The sequence below is a fragment of the Pagrus pagrus genome (genome assembly GCF_965226575.1).
Source record: "Pagrus pagrus genome assembly, chromosome: 20".
Taxonomy (NCBI): Eukaryota; Metazoa; Chordata; class Actinopteri; order Spariformes; family Sparidae; genus Pagrus; species Pagrus pagrus.
The window spans coordinates 27,896,618-27,915,361 of NC_140207.1; the positions used below are offsets into that span (position 1 = coordinate 27,896,618).

At 41.3% G+C, this 18,744-nt stretch overlaps 2 protein-coding genes across 2 annotated transcripts in view; one reads left to right on the forward strand and one right to left on the reverse strand.

The window, feature by feature from the left end:
- LOC311249590 (uncharacterized protein) overlaps positions 1–14,431 on the reverse strand; it is a 56,522-nt gene extending 42,091 nt beyond the window's left edge. Inside the window, exons 1-7 of the mRNA XM_084340751.1 lie at positions 14,328–14,431; positions 14,089–14,189; positions 13,726–13,998; positions 13,481–13,574; positions 13,245–13,312; positions 12,929–13,148; positions 12,761–12,820 (exon numbers count right to left, since the gene is read on the reverse strand). Of these exons, the coding sequence (XP_084196877.1) occupies positions 13,023–13,148; positions 13,245–13,312; positions 13,481–13,574; positions 13,726–13,998; positions 14,089–14,189; positions 14,328–14,388 (723 nt within the window). The 5' untranslated portion in view covers positions 14,389–14,431 and the 3' untranslated portion in view covers positions 12,761–12,820; positions 12,929–13,022. The remainder of the gene's footprint in view (positions 1–12,760; positions 12,821–12,928; positions 13,149–13,244; positions 13,313–13,480; positions 13,575–13,725; positions 13,999–14,088; positions 14,190–14,327) is intronic.
- Positions 1–18,744, forward strand: part of LOC311249589 (dual specificity calcium/calmodulin-dependent 3',5'-cyclic nucleotide phosphodiesterase 1A-like) — a 368,687-nt gene that overhangs the window by 275,092 nt on the left and 74,851 nt on the right. The window lies entirely within an intron of this gene.

Genomic DNA, 18,744 nt, shown 5'->3' on the forward strand with positions numbered 1-18,744 from the left:
TCAAAACAGGAAGTGTTGCATATCTCCACATTGGTGTGTCCGAATTACATGAAACTCAGGATAATACTTCCCCATGAGCCCCTAAGGCTCTGTGCCAAATTGTGGCCGACCACCACTAGGTGGCGCTCTTTAAATTGAAGTAATTTATATCTCCACATCCGTTTGTCTGATTGACATGAAACTTGGTACACTTATTGCAAATGCCCTCCTGAGGATGGCTGACGAAGGTCTTACCGCTCCGACACTAGGTGGCGCTCTGGCGGCAGTTTCATTTTGTTTTTGGCACTGTGCCCACACCATAACACTTATGGATATGAATTTCATTGGGGTGGTACACACTGGCCCCTGTAACTCACACACCAAAAATTACCACTAGGTGGCGCTGTTATCAAGACAAAACCGTTTTTCCCTTGACTGCCTTCACTTTTCATTACTCAACGGAAGTTGTTGCATGAACAAGCCCCGACGGCAGCATGCCCCGACACGCGTGGACTGCGAGGGCCCGTACATCACTGCTCGCAGTTTTAATTATTATTATTTTCCTTTGTCCCAAATGATCGCATTTTTCACTGTCTGAACATGGATGAAAACGCGATTTTATTTGGTAAATAGATCAGGCCTCGCGAAAAATTTTATAATCTGTTGTCATTGTGAATTTTCGCCACTAGGTGGCGCTATTATAGAGGAAAGTGCGTTTTGCCTAATAACTCCCACATACTTTGTCGCACATTCAAAAACCTTATATCCACGCGTTCAGTGAATCCTCCTGAATCTCTGGGTATAGGCCACGCCCATATCCGCCTACCGTTTTTTTTCGCTAGCTCGCAAAATGTCGCAAACCTACTTTTTCGAACTCCTCCCAGGCAATTTCACCAATTTGCACAAAACTTTGCACACACCATCTGTGGACCCTCCTGACAAAAAGTTATTAAAAGAATTTTGATATACCAAAAAATACTGAAGTTATTCAATTACAAATTCCTGCAGATTTCGCTCAAAACAGGAAGTTTTGCATATCTCCACATTGGTGTGTCCGAATGACTTCAAACTCAGGATCCTACTTCCCCATGAGCCCCTAAGGCTCTGTGCAAAATTTTGGCCGACGCCCACTAGGTGGCGCTCTTTAAATTGAAGTAATTTATATCTCCACATCCGTTTGTCGGATTAACATGAAACTTGGTACAATCATTGCCAATGCCCTCCTGAGGATAGCTGACGAAGGTCTTACTGATCCGACACTAGGTGGCGCTCTGGTGGCACTTTCATTTTTTATTTGGCACTGTGCCCACACCATAACACTTATGGATATGAAATTCATAGGGGTGGTATAGACAGGCCCCTGTAACTCACACACCAAAAATGACCAGCAGGTGGCGCTATTATAAATACAAAACCGTTTTTACCTAATAACTCACACATAATATGTCGCAGTTTAAAGACTTATATCTACGTGTTCCCTGAATCCAGATGAATTGTGTGATGTAGGCCACGCCCACTTTCGCAAAATGTCGCAAACCTACTTTTTCCAACTCCTCCCAGGCAATTTCTCCCATTTGCAACAAACTTTGCATGAATGGAGCACACGTGGTAGGATCTGGCTGAAGCCAAAAGCAGATACACGTCTGGAGCAGGATGAAAAGGTTCTTTGTTTGAATACAACTGAATTCACAGCTGCTGATGGTTTGAGGTTCATGCTGCTGAAGAGCTGCATCGTGTCTAGCTGCTCGGAGGACCGCACGACAGGCGGAGCGTGGCAGTGGAGTGTCGGTGTGTTTGTTTGTTTGTTTGAGTGAAGACATACAACGACGTTCCATTTAACTATTTATTTACAATTGTATCAAGCAAGCATGATCATGGACCTTTCTCTGTTAGACAAATCACAGGCAGTGGATTGCTGTTACTCTGTAACCCATCACCCAGAAAAACATGGAGATATTCACTTTACAATAACAGTTAAATTTTTGCTGTTGAGGTGTTTTAACTTCTCATTGGTCAAAAAGGTGAGGAGGCCGTGGTTTACACTTGGCTTCTCCTGTCGTTGGCGCACAGGCTGGTCCCAGCCTCTTGGCAACACGATTCCTCCAATCCGTGAAGACATCACTCTGTGGAAAGACCCTCCCTCTTCCTGTTCGCTTCCTGTCTCATCCTGCACTGGTCTGCACTACTTTGAGTTCATCTAAGACACACTTTGCTATCATTTGACAGACGGATACCGTTCACCTTAAGCTCATCATGTGCAGGCAACATTGTTACATATATAGGGACATCATTAAGTGAACATGTGGAGTAGCATATGACTGGTGCACAAAAAAAACTATTGAGGAGTTGAGGTGCCACGTAGTGGGTAGCTGCTCATAGGAGTGCAGATCAGGTGGTGTGTTGCAGTGGGGCTTAGAGTTGTGTGGTGTGTAGCTGCTAGAAAGGAGCGTAGCGGAGGTGTAGTGCTGCAGCCTTGCTGAGGAGATGCACGGTGTTTGGCCGCTTGGAGGAGCGCAGGGCAGGTTGAGTGCTGCAGAGGTGCTGAGGAATCGGTACGCAGGAGCAGAGTCACACGTTGGTCGGCGCTCAGATGGACACTGTAGACAAAGCAAGGTGAAGTTAGTCGTTGTACTGGAAAACACAGGTGCACTAGAGTAAGCTACAGTGAGGATCAGGGCTTTTAAGCGGCGGCTGATTGTCAACCTGCTGCAGGTGCGTGTGATCCCTCCCGAGACAGCAAACTCCGCCCAGCCTTCCAGTGCACCTCTGCAAACAAACACAACACACAAGCACAAAAAACACAACACAGACACTGCAGCCATAGATCGTGACAAGATGATTGTTATAATTTTCTGTGTCTATTCTTTGTATTTTCACTGCAGTTATGCATGTTCACCACTACTTGGAAACACTGTTTACAGTAACAACAGCTGTTCAATAAAATTTGGTCATGATTATGTTTAAATTCTGTTTTTTGGGGGGTAATGTAAGGGGTTATTTGATGTTGATTTTCTGTTATGGAGTTTAGTCACACTTGTTATACATTCAATATAGTAAAATATGGCCTTTCATTGTAAATGCCAAAACAATCAGCAGGACACCGCAGGGAATCGAACCCCATCCCAGTAAACCAGGAGTACCATTACCAGTGCCTTTTGCTTTTTGAGGCTATATGAAAGGTAAAGCAAAACCTGCATTAGCAACAGCATATGACTGGCAGCCATTGATATTATGTGATTACTGCAGTATAGTAAGTGCTATATATATGAGCTTAAACGTTTTCAATAAAATGTTTGACTTAAAAAACTCCAAATGTGTATCATTGACATTAGTGATTAGAATTATTATTACTATTTGTCATAACATGTTGTAGTTTAAAATGCTGTTGTAATGCAGGAAACGAAACCCTTTTTATATCTAAGGTTTTTTTTTTGTTTGTTTTTTTTGTTTGTTTTTTTGTTTTTTATATTGAACACACAATATAGAATAACACAAACCTCCTAAGGAAACATGATGAATGTTATGAAAAACTTTTTTTTGTCTTATTATACATTAAAATGCAAAACATAGCACACAAAACTCCTAAAAGGAAACATCCATATATAAAGAAATACGATATAAACGTTAAACAATTATTTTTTGGTCATATATCTGTCTATCTATCTATCTATATATACAGTACGAGGCAATGAGGATATATATATATATATATATATATATACACACATATACACACATATATATATATATATATATATATATATATATATTTATTTTATTTCCGCTCCTGTCCTTAACTACTCTTCTAGGTCCTAGATGTAAAAGAACACATGATCCCCTCATGGTCACTGAAATAAGTTGGCACCACTAAGGATTCAACAATATAATGTGTTGTTTTCACATACACATGATCAATTAATGTGCTGTTTTCTGTTGTTGGTTGTTTCACAAATTGAACAAACCCTTTGTTTGTCATGAATTTGGCGATTGACGATGTTTTCAAAATGTCGTCATTGAAGTCTCCCATGACGGCAACTGTGTCGCTTTGTGGATTCAGCCAATCAAGTAATTTGCTTAAATTCTGTTTAAACAAAGTCATGGGATAAGATGGTGGTCTGTAAATTACTGCTATCAATATGCTGTATGTAGTGCAGTGGTAAACCAAACATTCTAAATTTACATTTGGTACCTGGAGAACATTACATGCCAAATTGTCTGCACTAAAAAGGCCAACTCCACCATGTCGTTGACCTTGAATTTCTGTCAATATTGGGTCGCTGCTACTGTAGGATAAATTCCTTGGCTGATTATGAAATACATAACCGTCCATCTTTACAGTTTCAAATGAGGAAACTGCAGGCAGCCATGTTTCTGTAACAGCAATGCAGTTAAGCTGCAAATGCTGTGTACACAGTGCCAAATCGGATACATGTTGGGTCAAATTCTGCACATTCATCAAAAACACAGTAAAGGTCTGCGTATTGAATTTGTGCCTTGTAATATTCTCGACCATGAAGGGAGGCATCTGTTCAATTGCATCTTTAATTGCGTCCTTACAATAGATGGCTTTCTCCTTAAAATCCCTGATCACCAACCCTGACAAAACTCTAACCCGACTCAAACCTACATACGCCTGTCCAGCTGCAAAAATCTTTTCAAGGGACACTACCGCTTTATCTACTGTAATGCCTTGTACTTTATGTACTGTACAAGCCCAGGCAAGCTTCAGTGGAAATTGCCTACGCATTCCACCCTTTTTGGTTACCGTATCCTCTTCAGGTCCAATGCCCGTGGAACCCATTTCTACCGCAGAGGCAAATGCACAGCGTTTCCTCTTCTGTACGCCTACCCTATCGTCATCGAATTTGACATACACCGTCTGAGGAAACCTCGTTTCGTCATCCTCTGGATAAACTATGTGTGTGACAGTGCCACACGCCCCATTGACCAGACCGTCCGCTACATCTAAGTTTTTAAACAGCATTACGCGGGCATCTTTCCCTAAAAGCAGCGTCTCATCCAGACATGTGTCGTATGCTCTGGAATGATGTCCGCTTATCAACTCCAGCTTGCCTGTTTTCTTACTGTTCACGTAATCCTGAGCCTGTATCGCAACATAATCCGGACAAGTTATAAACAACCGCTGTAGATTATGTACATTTACTTGTCGATTTGTGGGAAATACGTGCAAAGCTGAGCTGACTTCGCCGGTTTCACAACGTTGTAATATTTCAATGTCGCTATCCAACATCAGGGTACCTTTTGAACGAGTTCTAACTCTATTCAACAACTCTGCGAATACCTGATCTTTCTGACGAACGATTGTTTTCAATTCCGCGATCTTAAACAACCGAGACCACAAATCAACACCTACGTCGTCTAAATACAAAGGTTTCCCTTTCACTGGAGGCAACTGATAAAAATCTCCAACTGCAATTACACCAACATTTCCAAACGGGGAATAGTCACCAGATTGCTTAATTTGTCTTAATCTTCCATGGATATAAGCCAATAGTTTGTGATCAACCATGGAGATTTCATCTATTATCAAAAGCTGCAAGCTACTATATTTAGCACGTAAAGAATTCAGCTTCTCCTCACCCAACGGAGTGTAAGGTAAGCGTACGTCTTTACCAATGCTAAACGCATTGTGAATAGTAGTCGCATTTAAATTGTGCGCCGCTATCCCCGTAGGAGCCGTTAGTACAACGCAAATGTCGTCCGGATCGCGACACACTCTCGACAACAACCTCATTGCCTCGTACTGTATAGCCTTGATCAAATGGCTCTTACCTGTCCCCGCACCGCCTGTAATAAATACATGTATCGGATCTGGCTTTGCTCCACTTACCCTATCTAAGCACCACTGCCTAATCTGATAAAAAATACACATCTGTGTCTCATTCAGAGACCTAACTAAAGCCAAACCGTCACGTCTGCACAGGACATTGTTCCTCTTTTCTAAATGTGCAACGTCTTTACCATTTACCGCTAAATCTGGAATGCCATCTACTGGTTCGTCAACTATCCGCTCCGTCTGTCTGCGTTCCTCTATACACTCTAAACGCTCCAACTCCTGCTCTGGGCACAGCTCGCACCAGGCATCTTCTAAAACACCGTCACTATCGATTGAATTTTGGATATCGTCCAACTCGTCTGCGTCCCTTTCAAATTTGCATCTGTTCTGATCGACAACCGCTTTAACCGAATGTAGTGATTTATCACCCAATCTCACGCGACCGTGACTATAAAACTGCTCAAACGTCTCAAACCCCGCCGGTTTGAGCTGCCCGTCGTTATGATACGGCAGGAACAACTGCAAAATGCTCTGATGGAACAATTCCCGATTCTTAGTCTCCGAAAAGCGCACGTAACGAACAACGGCGGGCTGCGTACGTGTTCTTTTCACAACAAAACCACAATCGTTGTTTAATTTCACCCTTTTGACACACTTTTCATTTTTACTCAAGACGCGATACTCTGACGCAAATGCTGCCAAACACATGTCATTAAATGTACCGTCCTTCGGCCTATTCTTGTACCTGTCGACAATATTCCTCATCCACATATCTTCATCGGTAAGATCATGTGATGATGCCTTTTGTTTTAACACGCTTAAAGGCAAACTCATTCTAACTGTATTCTCCCCTACCGGCACAAACACAACTTTCCTAGAGCACTCCTTTAGATGCATGTTTGTCAACCTATACACTGCCTCCTGAGCACAAACATCCCTATTGTGTAAATACACACTTCCTAATTTTTTCAATGCATCTTTAGCACTACTATTACCCTCTTTAGCCGCTTCCCTCTGCGCATTTCCTAACAACAACCCCATCTCCTTTTCTGCCTTGGAGATGTAAGAAATAATGTACACGACGCAAGCATAGGCGACATATTGGATGTCAATATTAGCATTCCAGCATTTTAAAAGTGGTTTGCTATACTGATTGATCCAAACCTCGTTCGCCTGCCTCTTCAAAACCACATGCGTCTTCCTGCCAACGCGATTATACGCAGCCTCAAAAACCGTTTGATTTAATCCTAAATGTCTAAACAACTGTTCCACACTATCAAAACTGGCATTCTCATCTGAAAGAGCCGTCTTAATTTTTGTCATAATGGCAACTGCAATCTCTTTTTTCATGATCTCTGTTTTTTTCTGACCCTCATTTTTGCATGCACAGCTGTCCAATTTCTGTGCTTCATCTACCTTACATTTACAAGATTCTTTGCCATCCTCTTCGCTGACTGGACGTGAAATAAAAGTTTTTGCGGACGGCGGCTTAGGAAAATTGAAACGACAAATAGTTTTATTCTTTTTACAAGATTTTGAATGTCGTTTTGAATGTTGTTGCACAGATGTTACAATTTCCAATAATGTTTCATCATGTGCTGGTAATTCACATGTTACATACTGATCAATAAATTGAACTACCTCTTCATCTGTGTTTTTATCAATTATTGGGGCATTCTCTATCCAAAAGAGGCAGTGAACATGTGGTGATCCACGCTGCTGGAATTCCACCCTATAAAAATAATCCTTAATTTTGCCAATAGGATTAGATGGAGACATGAGCACCTCTCTCAAAAAACAATGCCAGCGAAAATCAAACATTGTTGCCGCAGTGACCGGATTGCCGCGCAAAAGTTGACACCTATCTGCCCATTCTAACTGTTCGGCTGTCTCTGTTCTGCCTGCCTGCTTCAAAATGCTATTGAGGAGATTTTTCCACCACATGTCAGCTGAAGAAAACGAACAAAACCACGTTGGCACACCCAGCTGACGAACACAAGCCAACAAATCACGCTGGGCTCCCTGCCAAAAAGATGGGGTACCTCTAATGGGTTTAAGAAAACGAAACCCATCATCAACATGCAACAACTTTTTCAAGGATTCTTCATCGTTCAATAAATGTTTGGTAACTTTTTCAGATTTAGCACCTCCTTTACCCTTTCGCAATGCTATTGATACATTTGACACAACCTGTTCTACCTCAGATAAGTACTGAGCATAAAAGATGTATTCAACATTTTGTGCAAATCTACCATCAGCATGTAAAATCCTGTTATTGAAATAACGCGACAAAGTCAAACGATGCTGTCTATCATCACGATATGTACCAAGTCCAGTAGGAAACAACACTGGGAAGCATTTTGCTTCATTTGTATGATCAGACAACAACCTGACAGGAGAGTTGCCTTCTGCTGGAGCCAAATTCAAGATATCATCAAAAGATTGATCCAGTGTTTCCTGACCAATATCTACAGGCATAAGACAAGTGTCCTGAAACATGCAGTGTTGTTGTCTATCATGCAGAAGCTCATCTTCCCCAACATCTGCAGATGCTTCAACACCACCATTACAATCAGTATCCACTTCCCTACAAAAGTGGTTTATCCACGCTTCATTAAACTCTACATCTTTATAATGGACATTTGTCCCTTTTAAATACTGCAAAGCCTGCCTTACGCGCGTACTGTCAACAAACTCATACTCATAATGTCCTTTATAAGTTAGCTTCCGCTTCAACTTTACCGGCAACAAAGATCCTTCCATTTCTGTACGTGGCAACAAATTGCTCATCTGCACAATATTTGCAGGAACGCACGTTACAGGTCCATGTACTCCATTTTGCCCACCTTTAGGCAACGCCAACATCTTCATAAACGGAATATGCATCGCAATCAGATGTTGCTCTAAACTATTCAAACACGCCAATTCTGGTGGAATGGGACAAACCGCCAAATTGTTCAATGCACATTCAGGTGGCACTACACCTTTACTAATCTTAGAATGACACGTGTTACAAATCCACAGCTGACCTCTAGCTGTATCCAACCATTTGCACGGCAATACACAGTCTTCATTACATTTATGTAAATACTCTTCACTAATACATTTATCTGCTATTAAACTTACTTCTTTCCTTTTAGCATAATCATCTCTTTTACATTTCAAAACCTGATTCTTAAACAACCCTCTGTGGCATACGCAGCACACAAAATCTGGCCCATCTTTAACTTTTTCCCAAAACTGTTCTGTAACATAATCAAACTGCTCTGCCTTTTCTTTATTTTTTTCCCTACTCAATTTGTTTCCTGCTATTACACACTTCTTATGCTCAAGACTCTCATGATACTTGCTTTTACTCATGGCTTTTACATGCTGCCTGTGCACTTCACTTTCCCTATATTTCCTTTTACTCATCTCCTTAAGTTTATGCTTATACACTAAATTTTCCCTGTAATGCCTTTGACTCGTCTCCTTAACTTGATGCTTATATACTACATTTTCCCAGTATTTCCTTTTATTCATTTCAATAAGTTTATACTTATGCACTACATTTTCTCGATATCGCCTTTGACACGTCTCCTTAACTTTACGCTTATATATTACATTTTCCCAGTATTTCCTTTTATTCATTTCAATAAGTTTATGCTTATACACTACATTTACCCTATATTTCCTTTTATTGATTTCAATTACTTTCATCCTATGCAACACATTTGTCTTATATTTGGCTTTAACATTTTTCTTGACTTTCCCCCTATGCAAATCATTTCCCTGATATTTTATTCTTGCGTTTAAGCTGTTTTTACTTTTCATATACTTAGAAGGACTAATATTAGTTGGGTTAAATGTAAATGAAGTCTGCTCTTGCGTAGACACAGTAATATCCTGCTGTTCTATAACATTATCTTCAACATCGACAACTTTTTCAGCTACACAACCAGGAGCTACAACTGCACTTGAACTCTCAGCACAAACACTACTCTCGCTACTTTGCCGTCTAAAATTGTACCCTCCGGCACAAGACGTGCTCACTTTGCAGTAACCATAACAAGTCTGCATCTGAGGCTGCATGACACAAACAACAGTCTCATAATGGTTACCATTACAATTCTCTAAATACACTGCCTGATTGGACAACTGCCTATTCTTACAACTGTATTCAAGCCAGCGATCACCACAATATGTGAAAATACTTACTCCTAAACAATCTGCTGCTGCTTGAATCTCTACTACAGTGGCCCAACTACCAACATAGCGCATTCTCGATCTACTCAGATAATCTGCCATTGAGGAATACTAAGGACGCAACATATATGCTAGAGGATTGACCTGTAATTGCTTAAACACAGCTAATCTAATTTTTCTATGATTCTTCTGTGTGCCACACACAGCTTGACTAACCGCTCTAAAGAAACAATTACCATCGCCAACTATTTGCTCGTTCTTACAAGGAGCCCCTAATGCACCGACCTCTGTAGACACTAGATCAAGTTTCTCCAACTCTACGTTCCACTGTTTGCACAAAGCTTGCGCAACGTCACTACGCAGCGGATTAAACTCAAATCTTTTACTTGTCACATCACTGACAAATACAACATCTGAATTAACCACATTAACATCCCTGCTTTTCAACTTTTTGGATCCACAATTACCCACTGAAATCTTGCGTTTCACGCCTGTCTGACTGCTGCTACTGCCAAGGCTTACCTGTTCAGCCGACACTTTAAGTGGTGGCTGAAGAGGTAAGCTACAACCAAAGTCAACCTCTCCGCTTTCCACAGTTGCACTTGGACTTTTGTGAGTGACACTAACACCGGCAATCTCAAACAGCTTTGGACTGTTCATTGCGGCGGCAAATTTGCATATGTGATCAAACACACGGTCAAGGCAACTGAAATACACAACAACACTAAACCCGTTCACATCTACCATGCCATCTGCACCGCGTGCGTGGGAGTCAACAACTGCATACTGCCCATCTCGACCAATGATAGCACATGTGCTGCCACTCACAGTCAGAAAGCATGTGTCATATTTGCAACACATCTTTCCCAAACCATTCCTGAGAGTGGTGTACACACCTGCATCAACAAGCTGTCCCTGAACCACATCAACGTCACCAGAAACGTAGTCACCGTACTCAAACTGAAATTTCTCTCCATCAATAATGGACTCTTTAGGCAAATCTGGAACGCACAGCAGTTCAGACCTCCCACTGATGGACTTACTTTCCCGCAACGTCGTGTAAAGCTCGTCCCCTAACTCTACAAGCTTATCCAGATCGCCGGACTGCCACGAAAACACAGTATCAATGCTGTGTTTGGCTATAGCTACCAAACTTACAGCCATACACTGAAGCCCTCCGTGTTGGAACCGAGCGTCCCCTTGGTGAAAAGTTCCCCTGATGGAACTTACTTCGGTCTCTGGCCTGACTGAACTACCATTCTCGAGCTTTGCTGCAACTCCGACATCAACGTTCTCGCCTGCAAACAATGTAGCGCTCTCCCCGTCGTTATCTACTGGACACTCAATGACAGAAATGCCATGCACGGCATACCACTTCGCATCTAAAGACTCCTGCAAATGACCGATGTGAAGCATCAAGTCATTAAGGCATGTGTTGAACACAGCCACAGATGTGCCAATACCAGATGCCATCCCAGATGCATCACGCGTGCCACAATCAACAACCACAAAATACCCGTTATGGAGAATAACGGCACTGACCGCACCCCCGAGGTTCAACAAACACGCGCCGTGGATAAACAACTGCTCTTGCAGCTTCTCGTACATCGCGGTGTCTCCCGCCAGCCAATTAAAATCGCTACGTGCTGGAGGAGGAATAGCTACCTGCCACTGCCTGCCAAACACATTGTGCTGTTCAATCAACTTGCACAAGTCCTGTTTATCCTCGCTCTTCTGCCTAGCTTCAATGTAACTGGCCAGTTTGCCACCTTCTACGCCTATGCTATCAACATCTGTCCCTTTCCACGTACACACTGGAGAAATGACATGTTTCATGACTGCTGCAACGCCACATGCCATGGGTGTATTTATATCGTAAGTGACTGGTGCACTTTTGACACGAATGCCAGGAACAACAGACTGCAGGACCTCTTCACACCTGCAAGGAACGGGGTTAGCGTCACACTTACCTTCGTTGGATCTCGGTGTCGGCGAGACACCGAGATCGACGACAGGCCGAAGGTCCCCGCCCGGCGCAGCGACGACAGGGGTGTCGGCGGCGGCGACGGCGACCTAGAAGACAAGAAAAACATTAAATGATCTATAAATAAACTATACTACTATTTTTATAAAAAGGTACTAGACGCACAAACTGTACTTACCTCCCCCCTGGCGTCCGCTTTCAGATGAGCAGTTGCAGGCGGTGGCACGGGTTTCACCACGGGCAAAGCTCTCGCCGGGACCTAGAGAACATTTTTTTCCAATGATTATCACAATTATTGCCGTAATACTGCAGACGTGCACACACAAAAAATCCCAATAAGTCAAATATCGAATAAAATCGAGACAAACCTTCTGGCTTGCAGAAGTCCGACGACGATGTTCCACTTTTGGACGCTAATGGAAGAAAAACAAAACACACTTTCTGAAGCCATATTTGGGCAAAAGCCCTTGTGGACAATATTGTGCAGTTTTGCATGTTGTTGTGAGTGTATCAGGAAAAAGGAGATGCTACACAGCATTCAACAAACCAAGAGATACAACTTGCACGCAGTTTACCTTTGAGCTTCGTGGAACAGCGGTACAATCAGGGGTAGGAAGATGGGATGGCACAGCAGCATCCATCGCAGCCAACACCGAACTGCTGAACCAAACAGGGTTTGGCTGGATGAGTTGGAGTGCGCTTGCACTTGCGTCAACCTGTGAAATGCATATAGAGAACGACTCCTCTGTCAAAACGCCATCATCAAATCGACAATCGTATCCAAAACAGGCTAGGTTAAATCAAGTGTAACAAACCTGCTGCTGAACCACCCTCTCTGCACCAGAGGACTGCTCACGTTCCTCAGGTGCTCTCCTCTGTAATGACAAAATAAGATACTTTGTATTAAACCACCAGTCGAACATTGCAGAGGTCAGCTGATCAAAAATACATCAACCGCACCATTACAATGTGTAAACAATTACCTTCCCGCCCTTGCCGACGACTGTCCACTCAAAGGGGTTTGATGGACGAGGTACGGCGACCTGTCCCCTGACAACCACCTTTGGGACGACGTGCCTACGAGGCGGCGACGCTCTGGGAGCAGGCTGTAGCTTTGGTGTCGGAGGCTGCAAGTTGTTCAAACGCAGCGTTCCACAGCAGCCCGGCTAGAACGGGCATGCCGTCACTATCGCTGAGGTGAACCTGCGAAAATAACGAAAATGAAACAGATTACGCGGTGCAATAAACTTGTCATTCGACTACAGACAAGGTGTAGATGACGCTATGTATTCTACTTACACCATCTCTGCACCACAGCTCACGGCGGTTCATAGGGAAATGCTCAGCTGTAGGGAAGTACCTGACACCTAAAAAAGAAAAATAACATACAATATTGTAACATCTCTATGGGTTATATTTAAAGTTTTAACGGAATGATTATGGAAATTGTAATATTCGTTCAAACAGTCTGCCAAACAACATATGATGCATTATACGTGGAAATGTACTTAAACTCTAGTCTCTTCAAAGCTTACCCATACGTGCTGCCACGCGGCGGAACTCTTGACGCATGAAGTCTTGCTGAAGGACTTCAACGGTCAAACGAGGTACGAAGTCTGCGACACACACCTGGAGAGTAAAGTGGTTGTTAATGACATAATAATCTCTTTCTGAAAATGCAATAACTAATATCGTATAAATATACATTATTTTGCAACAGTTCATACAACTAAATTAACTGTGGTAATATATCAATGAATACAATAGAAAATAAACCTACGTTAGACCATCGACTGCAAGCGGCTTGCAGGAACTTAGCGAAGTCCGCCCCTGCCTCGTCGATGGTCTTGCTGGTTGTCAGGTTGTTGCTAGGCGCCATGACCAGGACTGCGTCAGGAGTCCGAGGAACAGCAGCGTGCAGCAACTCGGTCCTCAGCTCCCTTGCGCAGGCCCCGGGCGTGGACATGATGCCAAAGGAGAGCGAGCCCTCTGGCATCGGAACAATGCCATCTGCGAAAGCGCGCAGATGGGAAGCGCCTATGAGAAGAACAAACTGGAAAAAAAGATTACATTGTTATAGAATGAAAATCACTAATTATTATAAGTCTTGTTATTAATATTATCATTATTGTTATTATTTTACCTTCTCGTCAGGGACTTCCGGCGGAATGACCAACTTGTGTTGTTTTCCCGTCAGCGACGAGATTGGCCATTGTCGCACAGCGTGGCGCTGACCGGTGCCAACTAATACACAGAAGAAAAAGACACCGAGATACACGCAGTTCATAAAATATTACAAATCATCATCACAAATCATGTAAACGCAACACACCTTGCCACTAGCAAAATATACATACACATACAAGGAAAAGATTTACATACGTGCGACAGAGACATTGGCGGGCCGCTGCGGTTCCACGTCAACCGTTCGCCGTTCTGCCATACGCCGTTTGGCTGCCTCCGAACGGCGATAAGACTTGCCCCGTGGCATCTAATAACAAGTACAAAATTGATTAATATTGACATACAACTCATCTCTAGCCTGCAATAATTGGAAAAAAAAATCTTATACACACGTTTAACAAGCAACCAGTGATGGAAGCAGAAGAATTAAAGTTGTTACTTAAATCAAAGTATTCATACAACACTGACAAATACTAGACTAAAATGCTGATAGTTTACTTTAACCCTTGTATTATATTTGTTTGTCCCCCTTTACTTTGGTGTTCACAGTCAAATTTGACCAGTCTGGTTTAACTGCTCTTACATTAACACAAAAAAACAAACATAATCGGCACCAAATTCTATTTAAAACCTTTTAATACTGTACATAATGTATCCATCTACCAGTGAACATCAATAACTGCAGTGAATATCCAAACAATAGACACTGAAAATTATAATAATAATAATCAAAACACAGACCAAATTCACAGAACATCAGAAAATCAACATGAATAATCACAACAACCACATTTTTATGATATTATGATGTTATAAATCAGTCAGATTTTATGCGAACACCACAGGAGGGTTAAAAACACATTTCATTTCCATGTAGCCATGTTACAATGACCTTCTCCCCAATACATAGCTATATTAATGAAAACAATAATTACTGAAAAGCTCTTTACAGCTAGTGGATTGCCGTTTTACAGTTTGATGATATTGCTAAATTAGGAGTATAGTAGAGGGTACAATCAGTAAGTTGCGTGTTTCTTTTTCTCTATACATTTCTCTTTTACTCTATCTGTCTGCAGTGAGGCGCTACAACGCCCGCGAAGTTAAAAAATGTACTCCAGCCAATCATGGCGCAAAACGCCTCGAAGTTGAAAATGTACTCCCGACACCCACCGCGCGACAACCCCAGCGACATTTCAAATATACTCGCGCCAATCGCAGCGCAATAACGGAGTCGTTTACCAGTGAGCCGATGTGACAGTTGAAATGACTTGATATTAAATTAAATGAATATTGTCTCAAGACTGGCATTGCTAGTAGCTTGTAGCTGCTTTAGCAAACACACCAAAGGCACTCATATGCTACCAAACATGTGGTTATAACCTGTGCTAGCAGCCAACCACCTCTCCTATAACTACAGGGAAGCTAGTTACAGTAGCTACTGCAGGAGAAGACTCGGTAACTTTTAGCTCGTTTAGAAAAAAACACCCAAAGGTTTCTGCTGCCGAGCGATGCTAATAATGCTTGCTAACTAGCTGTCTCGTGACAGCAGAGTAGCCAACAGTGTTAATAACAGGATTGATAATACTCATTTACAAACCATACACACGCAATGTACCTTACTGAAGTTAGCAGTATTTTACATGAATTCAGAATTATACATTCAAAATTACGGTTCGATGAGGCAGCTAGCATGGATGTTAGCTCGTTGTCCGCTAGCTCGTTGTCAGCTGCAGCGGCAGAGCAGCCTTCTCTGTGCCGCGATGAGAAACAGCGGATTTAATCAAGATAAACTCACCGTGTTGAGCAAGGTGAAGGTCCTTGAAAAGAATGCTGCTGTCTTAATCCGAAAGTGGTGGAAATGTCTGAGAGTATCTGTAGATATTTGTGAGTATTTGTAGAAAAATCCGTAGAGCCAAGGTAAATCAGTCTGCACAGGACGAGAGTCAGGTAACAGACAACCGTTCAAACGTTGCAGCGCTGACGTCAAGTTCTTTCTCACGACGTGATTGGTTGATGCGTTCAAGTCCATGACAAAAGCTAAGTAAAATCAACCTCCGCTGCTTTTTCGCAGCGTTTTCCATAATCAACAGATATAATATATTGTTGGGCATATTAGCGCGAGAAAGACACAGATGACCATAAATGCCACCTAATTCTTCAGTCTGAAATATTAAACATTTCACACTGTGCCAATCCCAGAATACTTATGTCAACAAAATTCATCAGTCATATAACCTGGTGACTGTAACTCACACACCAAAAATGACGAGCAGTTGGCTGATGACAGATTTGACATGACATAATACTGACACACAGCCTCACTGCATGCAGACAAGATAACATGCCAACCCCGTTTTGTTACTGGTAGCAAAACACAATGTGTTGACAGTAATAAATCACACTTTTTCCTACTGACATTGTATTATTTTGTATGATGTTAGGTTAGATATATTAATACAATGTCAAAATGAAATTATTACTGGAAAACTAATGTAACACCATAAGCACCTTTCTTATCTTGCACTACTTAGCATTTCTACCTCTGCCATCCTGTGCAACTACCCAGTACAATACCATTTTCTTTTTCAACATATTTATATTTTCTGTATCTTATTTAAATCTTTTTCCTATATTTGTCAAGTCTACTTCTGTTATCACCTGTACATATTGGATGTCTGTACACCTACTCTTGTATGTATTGTATGTATGTCTACCTGCAAAGTACATTTCCCAAATGTGAGATAAACAAAACTCTCAAATCTAAAATCTAAAGTGAAATTGTGCTTAAAACAATGACACCAAACAAGTCAACATAAACAGCTTTTAAGGAAAAATATAAACTTAGCTTTATACTTCAAATAATGCTTACTTGCCTCCATCAATAATCTTAACTTTTTGATTACAAAACAAACCGACTCTCACATGCTACAGTCAAACATCACAAAAAGTTGACTTCCATCTTTTACACACACAAAGATAACTAATAGCTAACAGTAACACATCTGGAAGACTTCAAATACTGTGAAAATATGATTGTTTCCTGTGTCAAAAGTGAAGACAATTTCAAAGACCCTCAACAGCATACAAAATGTGTACAAAAGAAAACAGACACAAATTTAATTCTGAACAATAACTTTATTTAGAAAACACACAAACACAACCATGAACAAAACAACAAGAACAACATTTAAATGTCGCCAGGCTACTCTTAAACATCTCCTACACCTTCTTCTCCTAGAACAAACAACATAAACAACACAGTTCAATAAGTTATTACACTTCAATTACACACTGATATAAAGGCAGGGACCAAATGTAACTGACTAACACATTTAAAACTTACCATCTTGGCAGGCCTCCATTAAATCACCATCGCTGATCTCTGCAGTGTAATAATAACCACAATCACCATTCTGTTACATTCCATATACATATACTGCTGGCTTACACAATGACTGTACTTACCAGTTGGAAGAGGCTGTGCTGGTTGCCTAAGCTGCTGCAGCTCCGTCTGCAGCTGAAGCACATTATAGTCCCTTTTGGTGACTTCGTTTCGTAGAGCAGCAACTTGTTTGCCGACAGCATGCGCCTTGCGCTTGTGCCGCAGGGCAAGCTCAATGCTGTCATTGGCCAGAGCAATCGCCTCCCGGTACCGGTCATCCGGCGGGATGGCGACATCTCGACAACGATACTAAAACATACAGAAGATACACAAATTTATCTAACATTACTCACAAGTAAAACAACTTGCACAGTAACACACATTACATGCAGTGTTGACCAAGTTACTTTAAAAACATAATGCATTATTTATTTATTACTTGTCACTGTCATTTCGAAGTAATTCATTACATTATAATATTACTGTGTTTGAATTGTAACGCATTACACTACTATTGCATTACTTTTAAGTTACTTTCACCAAAAAAACTGGAAATATGGATTTGGCGTTCTAAATATAATATATATAAAACGCCAAATCCATATTACCTTATTGCACTCAATAGAGTAGCGTTCAAATACAGGTCTTTGCTCAATACCAAATATTCATATCAATAAAAGTGTGTGTGTCATTAAAAAAAAGTCCTGACACCATAATTGATGAAGACAATAGTCAAATGTCTTCATCATGTTTTCATTAGGACACTTTCCTAGTGTTTTCCAATGCAAAAAAGCCAGATCTTTGTAACCTGAAAATGCTCAAGACAACACTACACACAGCCAATTGAAAACTACAGTAAAAGTAATGCATTTACAGACAAATTAAAGTTACACACAAATTATACTTCTTAAATAGTTATCACTTCAGTAAGCAATAAATACATAGAAAAAATACAATAAATTAAATGGTAAATATTGCTAAACGTATTATTTCCTATAGGTTTACTTGTATTTTGTGCTAAAATTCAAAGTATCTCAGCTTGATTCTCCATCTCTATTTACAGCTCATCAGTCAATGTGAATGTTTACTGTTGCTGTGGCAACAAGAGACCGCTAACGTTTGCATCTGTTAGCCAGCTTAGCTAAATCATCTGAACAATAATAACCCATAATATCACAATTCGGCATATTTGAAGAATATCTACCGCAACTACCAACAGTCACAGCCCTCTGA